This window comes from Petromyzon marinus, chromosome 29 (assembly GCF_048934315.1).
Source record: "Petromyzon marinus isolate PM22_M1 ecotype Great Lakes invasive population chromosome 29, UKy_Petmar_22M1.pri1.0, whole genome shotgun sequence".
NCBI classification, from domain to species: Eukaryota; Metazoa; Chordata; class Hyperoartia; order Petromyzontiformes; family Petromyzontidae; genus Petromyzon; species Petromyzon marinus.
This window is the reverse complement of record NC_133695.1, coordinates 583,918-599,034: the sequence shown is the minus strand read 5'-3', so window position 1 is coordinate 599,034 and position 15,117 is coordinate 583,918. Positions and strand designations below refer to the sequence as shown.

At 40.7% G+C, this 15,117-nt stretch overlaps 1 protein-coding gene across 1 annotated transcript in view; it reads left to right on the top strand.

Annotated features, from left to right (window-relative positions):
* The window catches only part of LOC116947116 (prospero homeobox protein 1-like), a 60,032-nt gene extending 48,869 nt beyond the window's left edge, over positions 1–11,163 (top strand). The window contains exon 3 of the mRNA XM_032962534.2: positions 7,487–11,163. Within this exon, the coding sequence (XP_032818425.2) occupies positions 7,487–7,672 (186 nt within the window). The 3' untranslated portion in view covers positions 7,673–11,163. The remainder of the gene's footprint in view (positions 1–7,486) is intronic.
* The last annotated feature ends 3,954 nt before the right edge of the window (positions 11,164–15,117 follow it).

Genomic DNA, 15,117 nt, shown 5'->3' with positions numbered 1-15,117 from the left:
ATGTCAACTACTTCTATGTCTACATTGTCAACTACTTCTATGTCTACAATGTCAACTACTTCTACGTCTACATTGTTAACTACTTCTATGTCTACATTGTCAACTACTTCTATGTCTACATTGTCAACTACTTCTATGTCTACAATGTTAACTACTTCTATATCTACATTGTCAACTACTTCTATGTCTACAATGTCAACTACTTCTATGTCTACAATGTTAACTACTTCTATGTCTACATTGTCAACTACTTCTATGTCTACAATGTCAACTACTTCTATGTCTACATTGTCAACTACTTCTATGTCTACAATGTCAACTACTTCTATGTCTACATTGTTAACTACTTCTATGTCTACATTGTCAACTACTTCTATGTCTACAATGTCAACTACTTCTATGTCTACCTTGTCAACTACTTCTATGTCTACATTGTAAACTACTTGTATGTCTACATTGTCAACTACTTCTATTTCTACAATGTCAACTACTTCTTTGTCTACATTGTCAACTACTTCTATGTCTACAATGTCAACTACTTCTATGTCTACATTGTCAACTACTTCTATGTCTACAATGTCAACTACTTCTATGTCTACATTGTTAACTACTTCTATGTCTACATTGTCAACTACTTCTATGTCTATAATGTCAACTACTTCTATGTCTACAATGTCAACTACTTCTTTGTCTACATTGTCAACTACTTCTATGTCTACAATATCAACTTCTTCTACGTCTACAATGTGATCTACTTCTATGTCTACATTGTCAACTACTTCTATGTCTACAATGTTAACTACTTCTATGTCTACATTGTCAACTACTTCTATGTCTACATTGTCAACTACTTCTATGGCTACATTGTCAACTACTTCTATGTCTACAATGTTAACTACTTCTATATCTACATTGTCAACTACTTCTATGTCTACAATGTCAACTACTTCTATGTCTACAATGTTAACTACTTCTATGTCTACAATGTCAACTACTTCTATGTCTACAATGTCAACTACTTCTATGTCTACATTGTCAACTACTTCTATGTCTACAATGTCAACTACTTCTATGTCTACCTTGTCAACTACTTCTATGTCTACATTGTCAACTACTTGTATGTCTACATTGTCAACTACTTCTATTTCTACAATGTCAACTACTTCTTTGTCTACATTGTCAACTACTTCTATGTCTACAATGTCAACTACTTCTATGTTTACATTGTCAACTACTTCTATGTCTACAATGTCAACTACTTCTATGTCTACATTGTTAACTACTTCTATGTCTACATTGTCAACTACTTCTATGTCTACATTGTCAACTACTTCTATGTCTACAATGTAAACGACTTCTATGTCTACAATGTCAACTACTTCTATGTCTACAATGTCAACTACTTCTATGTCTACAATGTCAACTGCTTCTATGTCTACAATGTTAACTACTGCTATGTCTACAATGTTAACTACTTCTATGTCTACATTGTAAACTACTTCGATGTCTACATTGTCAACTACTTCTATGTCTACAATGTCAACTGCTTCTATGTCTACAATGTCAACTACTTCTACGTCTACAATGTTAACTACTTCTGTGTCTACATTTTCAACTACTTCTATGTCTACATTGTCAACTACTTCTATGTCTACAGTGTCAACTACTTATATGTCTACAATGTTAACTACTTCTACATCTACATTGTCAACCACTTCTATGTCTACATTGTCAACTACTTCTATGTCTACAATGTCAACTACTTCTCTGTCTACAATGTCAACTTCTTCTATGTCTACATTGTTAACTACTTCTATGTCTACATTGTCAACTACTTCTATGTCTACAATGTCAACTACTTCTATGTCTACATTGTTAACTACTTCTATGTCTACATTGTCAACTACTTGTATGTCTACAATGTCAACTACTTCTATGTCTACATTGTCAACTACTTCTATGTTTGCATTGTCAAATACTTCTATGTCTACATTGTCAACTACTTCTATGTCTACAACGTCAACTACTTCTATGTCTACAATGTCAACTACTTCTATGTCTACATTATCAACTACTTCTATGTCTACCTTGTCAACTACTTCTATGTCTACATTGTAAACTACTTGTATGTCTACATTGTCAACTACTTCTCTTTCTACAATGTCAAATACTTCTTTGTCTACATTGTCAACTACTTCTATGTCTACAATGTCAACTACTTCTATGTCTACATTGTCAACTACTTCTATGTCTACAATGTCAACTACTTCTATGTCTACATTGTTAACTACTTCTATGTCTACATTGTCAACTACTTCTATGTCTACAATGTCAACTACTTCTATGTCTACAATGTCAACTACTTCTATGTCTACATTGTTAACTACTTCTCTGTCTACAATGTCAACTACTTCTATGTCTACAATGTCAACTACTTCTATGTCTACAATGTCAACTACTTCTATGTCTACAATGTCAACTACTTCTATGTCTACAATGTCAACTACTTCTATGTCTACATTGTCAACTACTTCTATGTGTACAATGTCAACTTCTTCTACGTCTACAATGTGAACTACTTCTATGTCTACATTGTCAACTACTTCTATGTCTACAATGTTAACTACTTCTATGTCTACATTGTCAACTACTTCTATGTCTAAATTGTCAACTACTTCTATGTATACATTGTCAACTACTTCTATGTCTACAATGTTAACTACTTCTATATCTACATTGTCAACTACTTCTATGTCTACAATGTCAACTACTTCTATGTCTACAATGTTAACTACTTCTATGTATACATTGTCAACTACTTATATGTCTACAATGTTAACTACTTCTATGTCTACATTGTCAACTACTTCTATGTCTACAATGTCAACTACTTCTATGTCTACAATGTCAACTACTTCTATGTCTACAATGTCAACTACTTCTACATCTACATTGTTAACTACTTCTCTGTCTACAATGTTAACTACTTCTATGTCTACATTGTCAACTACTTCTATATCTACATTGTTAACTACTTCTATGTCTACAATGTCAACTACTTCTATGTCTACATTGTTAACTACTTCTATGTCTACATTGTCAACTACTTCTATGTCTACATTGTCAACTACTTCTATGTCTACATTGTCAACTACTTCTATGTCTACAATGTCAACTACTTCTATGTCTACAATGTCAACTACTTCTATGTCTACATTGTTAACTACTTCTATGTCTACAATGTCAACTACTTCTATGTCTACAATGTCATCTACTTCTATGTCTACAATGTCAACTACTTATATGTCTACAATGTCAACTACTTCTATGTCTACAATGTCAACTACTTCTATGTCTACAATGTCAACTACTTCTATGTCTACAATGTCAACTACTTCTATGTCTACAATGTCAACTACTTCTATGTCTACAATGTCAACTACTTCTATGTCTACAATGTGAACTACTTCTATGTCTACATTGTCAACTACTTCTATATCTACATTGTTAACTACTTCTATGTCTACAATGTTAACTACTTCTATGTCTACATTGTCAACTACTTCTATGTCTACATTGTCAACTACTTCTATGTCTACAATGTCAACTACTTCTATGTCTACAATGTCAACTACTTCTATGTCTACAATATCAACTACTTCTATGTCTACAATGTCAACTACTTCTACATCTACATTGTTAACTACTTCTCTGTCTACAATGTTAACTACTTCTATGTCTACATTGTCAACTACTTCTATATCTACATTGTTAACTACTTCTATGTCTACAATGTCAACTACTTCTATGTCTACATTGTTAACTACTTCTATGTCTACATTGTCAACTACTTCTATGTCTACATTGTCAACTACTTCTATGTCTACATTGTCAACTACTTCTATGTCTACAATGTCAACTACTTCTATGTCTACAATGTCAACTACTTCTATGTCTACATTGTTAACTACTTCTATGTCTACAATGTCAACTACTTCTATGTCTACAATGTCATCTACTTCTATGTCTACAATGTCTACTACTTATATGTCTACAATGTCAACTACTTCTATGTCTACAATGTCAACTACTTCTATGTCTACAATGTCAACTACTTCTATGTCTACAATGTCAACTACTTCTATGTCTACAATGTCAACTACTTCTATGTCTACAATGTCAACTACTTCTATGTCTACAATGTTAACTACTTCTATGTCTACATTGTCAACTACTTCTATATCTACATTGTTAACTACTTCTATGTCTACAATGTTAACTACTTCTATGTCTACATTGTCAACTACTTCTATGTCTACATTGTCAACTACTTCTATGTCTACAATGTCAACTACTTCTATGTCTACAATGTCAACTACTTCTATGTCTACAATATCAACTACTTTTATGTCTACAATGTTAACTACTTCTATGTCTACATTGTCCACTACTTCTATGTCTACAATGTCAACTACTTCTATGTCTACATTGTCAACTACTTCTATGTCTACATTGTTAACTACTTCTATGTCTACATTGTCCACTACTTCTATGTCTACAATGTTAACTACTTCTATGTCTACAATGTCACCTACTTCTATGTCTACATTGTCCACTACTTCTATGTCTACAATGTCAAATTCTTCTATGTCTACAATGTCAACTACTTCTATGTCTACATTGTTAACTACTTCTATGTCTACATTGTCAACTACTTCTATGTCTACAATGTCAACTACTTCTATGTCTACATTGTCAACTACTTCTATGTCTACATTGTCAACTACTTCTATGTCTACATTGTTAACTACTTCTATGTCTACAATGTCAACTACTACTATGTCTACAATGTCAACTACTTCTATGTCTACAATGTCAACTACTTCTATGTCTACAATGTCAACTGGCATCTTGCCACCGTGGCGACTTTTGTTCCAGCAACCACCATGTTTGAAAGGTTTTATCTATCAGTGGATTGACAACGGGCTCTAAATTATTATTATTTTACCCTTTGAAAATCCATTGATATGCGTGATGTACATTGCAATACAGACTCTAATGGGTTAATTGCACAGGGACGGTTATTAATTAAACATTTTATCTTTATGGCCAATTTGTCACATTTCAATGTTGAGATATGACATCAGCACACAATGGCAGACTCTTGCTAGTGATAAATGCTGCGTGTGCAATTTACTGCATACACAGAATTTAGTGCGTGCATTAATGCGTGCGCTTCACAAAGTGCTTACATCACTGTAAGAAGTGGGAACATTGACGGGCACTTACTCGTGTTTTTCTGCTTGCCGACAGAGACCCATGCCATCTACTTATTGAATCCTTTATTAGAGGGCAGCTTTACGGTTCAAGTTTCCTCCACCCTGCCCAATCTCGTGCATTCCCCTTGATTGTCATTCACCTTTCGTTCGAGTCAACGAGCAGGGCCCTCATTGTTTTACCTCTTGACTTTGTTCCCTGCATCCATCTGCAATCAAAGCCCTCTGCCTGGACACGTGCCAGATTCAGAACCTTTGTCTTCTTCTGAATTGTTCTAAAGAGGCTTCACTCCTCCGAAACCTGCTGGAGCACTTCCTTGTCACTCTTTCTCTCCGTCCAACTGATTCTCTCCACGTTATTCCGTGCCCATGGTTCAAAACTTTCAAAACAGCTCACGACCCGCGTGATGGGAGGCCCAACCCCAAAGAGGCTTGAGGTAAATCTGCATGCGATGTCGAGTTCATTAATCGGGTTAAGCTTGACGAGGTCAAGCGTGACCGGGAGATTGAGGTCAAAGCCTAAAGCAGCTTCAGATCACTTCTGTCGTCCACTTTCGTAAAGGACCGGAGTTTGGAATAATAACGTCTGGTACCAGCTCACAAATGAACCATAATACGTTGCTGGTCTCGTCAAGCAACATAAACCACCATCACGTGAACTCCGCTCATCCTCGCAGCAGCAGCAGCAGCGGCGGCTTTGGGCTGGCCATTGAACAAAGATGGTCACTGCATCATGCGCTTTCAGATGCGCTTCTGCGGCCGTCTGGGACACTTTTCCCCGACCTTCCCCTACACTTCCGATTAGCACGGTTGGCTATGTACGGTGTGAAAGAAGTTCAACATACATATTTAACACATAATTACAGTTCTCCGATGGTTTATTTTGGGTTGTACCGCACTTTGTTCGGCATGAAGCCAGGACGCTGACGAACAACACACGGTACAATCCGAAAAGCCATCGGAGCGTCGTACAGCAGAACCCACAAAACCCCACGCAGTAGGAGCTTCATCACAGCGTGGGGGCAGGTGGCACTGTAGTGAGAATACATGTCCTTCAAATATAAATGTGTTGAATTCACATACCAGCCAGGTATTGATTCACCCCTTAAATCCCTCCACGGTTAATAGAGACGTGTTCAACATTTGTGGGAAAGCCAGTAGTGGTTGCCTTATGGATAGACTTGCCCCAGTCATAAGAATGTGGAATTCCCACCACTGGGCCAAGACTGTAAGCAGGAGGTGAGCGCTGCTGCAGGCTAATTTAAGTGGGAATTAACTTTGACATTTGACGAATGCACAACTGTATATGCACACAAGCGAATCCTTGTGTTGCACATGCGTCACTTTCCCAATTTTTTTTTTGTTATTTTCCCTCATATAGATCCATTTCGTTTATTTTGAAGAGACTGTGATACTTAACACGATCATGGATGTGACAAGTTGCGAAATAGGAACCCCTTTAAGTTAACACTCAGAAACAATTATGGACAACACTCACAAGGACCCTCTTATAATTTGCTTTGGTCAATGACATCCCTCCAATTAACACCTCAGTGGGGTTTCGTATTAACACTCAGTGGGGGTCCTGGAATTGATGGCTACAGCTACAGCTTTAGTAAGGCCACACAAAAAAACTATGCGATAGCAGCTAAAGGAAAACATTACAACCACCGGGTTAAGGAGGCGTGCCTCGTGGTTGCAAGTGTGCGTTCATGTATGTGAAGTAAAGAATGTGAGCTGTATCGTGCGTGCGTTGTTTGGCTTGGATATTGAGTAAAATTAAGTCACATCGGCTTCACTGCAAATTAATACATTTGGTTAAAATCGCATAGCAACATCGCCCCTACTGGCAGACTGTACTCGTCTGTGAAACATGTCGTCTCCTTATAGCAATGCATGAATGCCACGTACAAAATGTATTATGTTCGAAATAACTTCGTGTTATTTAATGACAGCTCGGACAGCGGTAGCTTGAGCTCTGGTAACCATGCATGACGGAATTTGTGATGTAATTTTCACAGTATATTCTTTAAAACGCCCAAATACAGTTTTTCATAGCTTCTTCAATAATACCCAATGCAGAGTCACTTGGCAGGGATTTAATTAAGTCGAGTGGAGGGCCCTTCCAGCAGCAGAGGTGTCCCCAAGGCGTCGCACCGTTGCAGCGTCTTGCACATTTGGGGCTCCCGTTTGTGCCTCCTGTGGAGCAGGTCCCAGGACGCTTCTTGGAGGTGGCGGAGCTGACGCTGCGCGAGTTCTTCTGTGCCGTCGCGGCTGCCAAGGACGTCGACCCCTCGTGGAAGAAGGCCATCTACAAGGTCATCTGCAAGCTGGACAGCGAGGTGCCCGAGTCCTTCCGCTCTCCCAGCTGCCTGTGGGAGATTACGCACCTCTAGACGCCGCTGACGACACGTCCGATGGGGCAGCGGCGCAACGCCCCCGCGCTCCTTCTCCACCCATCCTGGGGGACCTTATTCCATAACCCGGCTGAAGAGTCACAAGTATTTCTCATCGGTGGCTTTCGACGATCTTCCTTTGAAAGCCATGGCGAGCGCATCCTTGAAGCGTCGCGACCGCGTCACTACTGAGTCGTGAAGCTAATTTGTGCCTTGTGTCCGGGTGGGGAAAATGAGGGGCCCAGTAAGTTCCCGCGCTTAAACGCTGCAACAATTCCACATCACCTCCCTCGGGTGTTTTTGCGCCTCTCCTCTGCCAGACTGTTAAGTAATTCTCGGTTGCCGTGCAAGCATCACACTTTCATGTTCATAACATCGGCTCCATGCCAGGACCGCTGTCCATGAATATGCTGCACATCGACGAACAGGTCACGCTTGAAGCTGGTGCATGCCAAGGCAACGTCACTACAAACTACTTCTGTATAAGGGAGTCACAACATTTATTGTCCGTAAACACTGTCAATACATTATCTCTGCTGCACTGAGTGCTGTTTATGTTTTTGTTTTAACGACCCATGCAAGTCACAGTTGCAGAAAAAGTGAACTATTTCAACGTTCGTGCTCGATGTTATGAAAGGCTTAAAATATAATGTTCACTTTTTCGTTCTTTCGGTAAAGTCAAAGCTTTGAATCTAATATAATGCTCACTTAACGTGCTCAATACAAGTCTTACATTAATTAAACAAATACCCGTTTTACTCAAATGTAAGACTGGTTGCTTGACCTGATGGGCTATTGGGGCGCGGCCATTTTGTCTTTCTGCAACTTCATTTCAATGGACACCGAGTAAATACTACATGCCATGGACTCCCTTATCATCAATTTGGTAAACATGAGCTATATATATTTTACAATAATTAATATACATAATTTCATAATTAGCATGTGACTGTTATGGGTCTAGTAAAGTCATGAGATGTTCCTCACTGGGTTGATATGTTTGCCGTCTGTATGTGCATTGTAGTAGCTAGTGCACCTGTAATTTAAACATTATATATCACTGTGCAACTCGTTTATTAAAGCTATGGTTTACTTTCTGCATGTATGGTAGTTATAGCACAACTTTCCAACTGCTTCAAACCCATATCTCTCGTTAAATCACACGTTTGTACTTGGACTTAAACATTTGCCCCACACTTCCTGAGTGCAGATTCAATGTAACTTCACTGTGCTGCATGGTGATTTTTTCTACGATCTTTCCCATGCCCCCCCCACGACTTTAAAAATTAATCTGGCCGTGGAACAAAGTGTGACCCAATTTAAATAAATTGATTGAGAGGGGGAGGGGGCACGACAGCCAATGATACACAGACTCTAAACTCGCTGAACGCAAAGCAGAACGGAATAACGTCACGATGTGATTGTTTTCATCACGGATGCTGCTCGATCTATCTGCCACTGTGTTGAAGAGGAAAGGCTGCAGTGCCGTTCACTTTAATTGTACTCGAGTCTGCATATTGTCCACCCCCTACCAATAAACATATTTTACTTGACTATCAGGATTTATACATGGGGGGATATGAGGGTGGGGGGGTCAGCCCCCCACATCTCACCCCAACATTACAGGACTGCACTAGCGACAGACCATGGTGCATGAAGACGCACGTCTGATTATAACTGAGGAAGAAAATAGCAAAACAATACTCTCTGTACTGGGTGGGTGTGACAACTAAATATACAAACTTAATTATGTCATTATTCACGCAAATATCTTCATAGAAGTGAATGCTCAAACTGACAACAAAACCAATTCAGGTAAAAATGTGATCTACCGTTTTTTGAATAAGTGAGCGTTCAACTGTATTCAGCAGAGCATGGCAATGCCGTTTAATTGAACCTTCGGAAAGCTGCTGGGCCACGTGTTCAAAATGAGCAGGGTCACGGTTTCTCTCGCTGCCTCTCTTGAAGATGAAACACTTTCCCTGGCGTGCAGTATGAACATTTCTCATTCCTGCTCTGGGTACGCGTTGGGGTGATGCCACACCCAAACACATTGCCTTTAAATGTCTTTATGTTCTTGGTTCTTTCGGTAAAGTCACGTAGACTGAGAATAAAACAATAACACAAAATAAGAACAATAAAATTCTCACGACGTTTCGGCCACAACACAAGTAGCCTTCTTCTTGCAGTCACGAAAACTTTCAATCGTGTCTTTATGTTATTTAAAAAATATGTATTATTGAACAAATAAAATACAAATTACTAATTTAAGTCATTTTCTTAATCTGTTGACCATTTCAAATTTGATTTTAAAAATACTTGGAACGTGGGGCGTTAAATTTGCCCGCCCCAATCAGATGCACATTTTGGCATTCACTGGCCGACTCTGAACCACTCCCAAGGCTTGAAAAGCATGAAGTGAGAGAGCAATAACAAGAGGCTGGGATGCTCCTGAACTTGCCCCCAACCCACCTGGCCACCACCCAACCAAACTTTTATGACTCACCAGTCGCTCCTGGTTAAATACATTTCTCTATAACCAAGCTAATCCAATTCACGTCTAATTGACGAATGATGCAAATGTTATGAATTAATCACGACTTGTTCAACAATGCCCTGTGCACCTGCTATCTAAGGACGTTTAATATATACACCCATGTTCACCTGTATGTTTTATTGAAAGGGGTTCATGATGTGTGTGTGTGTGTGCTAATATTGTATATTTTACATACACCACTAAATATATGATAGTGTACATTACTGAAGTGTTTGTGGTCGGGAGACTGGATTCAGAGAAGGTAAAACGGCAATCTAAATATTGTTTATGGATAGTGGGGACACTTCCACCAGTGTCCCCACTGCCACCAGTGGGACACTGCCTCCAGTGGGACACTGCCTCCACTGGGACACTGCCGCCAGTGGGATACTGGCGGCAGTGTCCCACTGCCTCCAGTGGGACACTGCCATCACTGGGATACTGGCGGCAGTGGGACACGGCGCCCCAATCTTGAAGCTGTCCTTGTTTCGTTGCTCCACGTATTGATTTGGGTCCCTCGTACAGGGTGATCCAAATGTCATGTGACCCCACAATTAATTGACCTCGAACTTGTCTTTTTTTATTCGCGCATTAATTTTAGTTTTGAGTAAACGTCACTTTAAAAAGAGGTGAGTTTAAGAGAATCAAATGGGGGTCACTAGACATCTTGACCAACGTCTGCATGGACAGCGACCAAGAGGTGTATCGAACAATCCATCGATTCAGTCCCACATGCTCCATGGGTTTGTTTTGCTATTACATCATGATATGAAATACAATTGATCTGTGGTCAAGTCCTACTTCTGTCGGTGCAATATTCATTAAATTGTCTAAAAAAAGAATCAATATTTTATGCCGCACAGAACATAATTTTACACTGAAATGTTGGAAGAGTAACTTATCTTTTTTCCTGTTAAAATGTATCGCAAACATAAAAAAAGTTGTGATTATAAAATTATTAGAATCTTGTGGATTTTTTTGTGGTTATGGAAATTTTGTTTGTCTAACTTCTGTATGGATGTCGAACTTCTTTCGCACCGTACGTAGCCAACTGTGCTAATTAGAGGTGCGGGGGAAGGACAATAAACTAAACACAAAAAGAAGTTCTAAATAAATGTTTTCAATTTACATTTAAAAGTGCATAGCTCCAGTGGCTTCCAAATAATATAAAGGTAGAGTATTTGGTGCTGACAAGTTACAATTATTTGCTAATGTTAATCCATTGATTTAAACGATCAGCATATTGAGTTCTCCGATGTGGGGTTTTTACTTGGCTAAAGATGCTCCCAGCACGTGGAGCGAAATGTCGGAAATCACCCCAAACAACGCTCGGCACAACCTGAAAACAGATTGGTGAGCTGTCCACCACAATCACATCGGTGAGCTGTACACCACAATCACATTGGTGAGCTGTACACCACAATCACATTGGTGAGCTGTCCACCACAATCACATTGGTGAGCTGTCCACCACAATCACATTGGTGAGCTGTCCACCACAATCACATTGGTGAGCTGTCCACCACAATCACATTGGTGAGCTGTCCACCAGAATCACAGCGGTGAGCTATACACCACAATCACAGCGGTGAGCTGTACACCACAACCACATTGGTGAGCTGTACACCACAATCACATTGGTGAGCTATACACCACAATCACATCGGTGAGCTGTCGACCACAATCACATTGGTGAGCTATACACCACAATCACATTGGTGAGCTGTCCACCACAATCACATCGGTGAGCTATACACCACAATCACATCGGTGAGCTGTCCACCACAATCACATTAGTGAGCTGTACGCCGCAATCACATTGGTGAGATTTCGATTTAAAGCTTTCGTGACTGCAAGGATTCATCTTCTTTGGTTCTTTCGGTAAAGTCACGTAGAATAAGAATAAAATAATAAATTGATAAAATAAAATAACACAATAATATTCTCACGACGTTACGGCCACAACACAAGCGGCCTTCATCAGGTGAAGGGGACGAGACTGTCTGGAGGACAGCGCTGGAGTGAGAAAGCCACGCTGAGATCACGACCTTTAAGCTGTGTGAGAAGAAACAAAGCGCCTTGACAAAGGAATTAGCATATAATTTAGCATTGAAATGGCTGAGTGATTAGCTTGTGACTGGTCACAGAAAAGGCTATGTTAAAGTTAAAGCATACACATCTGCAAAGGCACCCCTTGACAAAGGAATTAGCATAGAATTTAGCATTGAAATAGCTAAGTTAAAGTATACACATCCGCAGAGGCACTCCTTGGATGTGTATACTTTAACTTAGCTATTTCAATGCTAAATTCTATGCTAATTCCTTTGTCAAGGCGCTTTGTTTCTTCTCAAACAGCTTGAAGGTCGTGATCTCAGCGTGGCTTTCTCACTCCAGCGCTGTCCTCCAGACAGTCTCGTCCCCTTCACCTGATGAAGACCGCTTGTGTTGTGGCCGAAACGTCGTGAGAATATTATTGTGTTATTTTATTCTATCAATTTATTATTTTATTCTCATTCTACGTGACTTTACCGAAAGAACCAAAGAAGAACATATTGGTGAGCTATACACCACAATCACATTGGTGAGCTATACACCACAACACACACAAATGTGCGCAACACTGTTCATAATCGAATTAATGCTCAAACTGTGTCAGCATTTGATTGGACGTGTTCATTCTTGGATTCCAATATACTTCAACAAAAATCCCTACAAAGCCCGAAATGGATTTTGTCTTGATATTATTAAAGGGGTAGCTTTCAGTTCAAGAGTGTCGTGGATTGAAATCGGAACAATATTTCAGTTTGCCGTTTACGTGTCCACATGAGCAGAACTGAATGCCGCTCACATGTTTCTGAAACGTTATTCCCATAGCAAGACAAACAGCTTGAATCACAAAGAAACCCTGACAGTTAAATGTACAATGTAGAACCGTAACGTTGTAAAGTTTTGTAACGACTTATTGTATCAAATCTTGTGTATTTTTAAATTCTACATATTTACAAAAAATGTGCTTTGTTTGCAATGGAAGCAGTATTTAAGTGTCAATGTATGTATGCATATTTAATGCTTATTAAGTGTGCTACACAATGTAAAAGCATTTTGTATTGATAAACAGCAATATAATCGCTATCGTATGTGCTTATGCTCTATGTGCTTTGATTTTCAATCGATGAACTCCGTAATGTTTTCTATGATCAGTACACTCATATAAACGGTTTAAAAAATAATAATATTTCCAACCAAGCATGTGACTTCACGCACACACTGTGTACCAGCACGTCGTTTCAGCCGGAGCTGTCCAGGCCTGAGAAGCAAAACAACATTGCCTGCACCTGGCACTCCTCCTCCTCCTCCCGTGCGGCTGCTGATGTCGATGCAGATCAACAACGACAACTTCACATTCGGGTGGTCGAGCCGGATAGCGGCGTCAGGAGCAGGAGCGGAGTGCTGCTCATCACATGCCACCTCACGCTCTAGCATCGTCCGAGAAAGTATTCAGTCGCCAATGAGCTGCCCCACACTGGAAATAGTTGCAGAATGAACAACGTACAAAAGTGTGCATTGCATGCATACAAGCTCTCTGAACCTTATCCAGACCATTAGTCGTTCGACAAATGTGGCTAACAGGCAGCAGTGAAACAAAGACGCAACTGATGTTGTCCTCAATGGGAGTCTAGTCATCAATGTTTGTTGTTGGGATGGCCACGTTTTCTCCACAAGTTCAGTTGGTGGTCTATGACAAAACGGTCACACATTCAGTCCCAATGAGCTGGCGGTCTGGATAGGTGCTCGTCCCCATCAAATAAACCGGAGGCAAACAAAAAGGGAATAAACGCATTTAGCTTGGGCATGGGAAAATGTTCTCGGGGAAGATTTCGAAGACTCAACGAAGCACTGAGCCCTCGAGGCAAATTACACAAAAAACACAGCTTTCAAACATTACACAAATATGAATCCGTTTTTATTCTACGTTGTCATACAATAGAGGCGAAATGTTGGCATACAAGCGTGCATCAAAACACAAGCCAATCTGCGCCTTTGACAATTATCTAAAGAAGCCCAAGTTTAATTGGAACCGGAGCCCCACATCCGCCTCTACAACGTCTTGTGCATTATCGCCGTGTTGCTGAGAGACGTGGGCCAATAACAGGCGCTGTGCAGGAACCTAGGTGCATTCTATACAGCCAGATAATGCGACATTGCTAACCTTAAACACTCAGGCAGTATAGTACTGTAGGAATAGAGCAAGTGCAGAATCACTGAACCGGAGTTGATAGCTTATGCTACTTTTGCTACGAGTACAATCCGGCACTGCTTCTGCCGATGGATGCTCCCGATCCACGTGGGCGGACAGGTCACCAACGAGGTCACCAACGAGGCCACCAACGAGGTCACCGAGGCCACCAACGAGGTCACCAACGAGGCCACCAACGAGGTCACCAACGAGGCCACCAACGAGGTCACCAACGAGGCCACCAACGAGGTCACCACCGAGGCCACCAACGAGGTCACAAACGAGGTCACCAACGAGGCCACCAACGAGGTCACCAACGAGGTCACCAATGAGGCCACCAACGAGGTCACCAACAAGGTCACCAACGAGACCACCAACGAGGTCACCAACGACGTCACCAATGAGGCCACCAACGAGGCCACCAACGAGGTCACCAACGACGTCACCAACGAGGCCACCAACGAGGTCACCAACGAGGTCACCAACGAGGCCACCAACGAGGTCACCAACGACGTCACCAACGAGGCCACCAACGAGGTCACCAACGAGGCCACCAACGAGGTCACCAACGAGGCCACCAACGAGGTCACCAACGAGGTCACCAACGAGGTCACCAACGAGGCCACCAACGAGGTCACCAACGACGTCACCAACGAGGCCACCAACGAGGTCA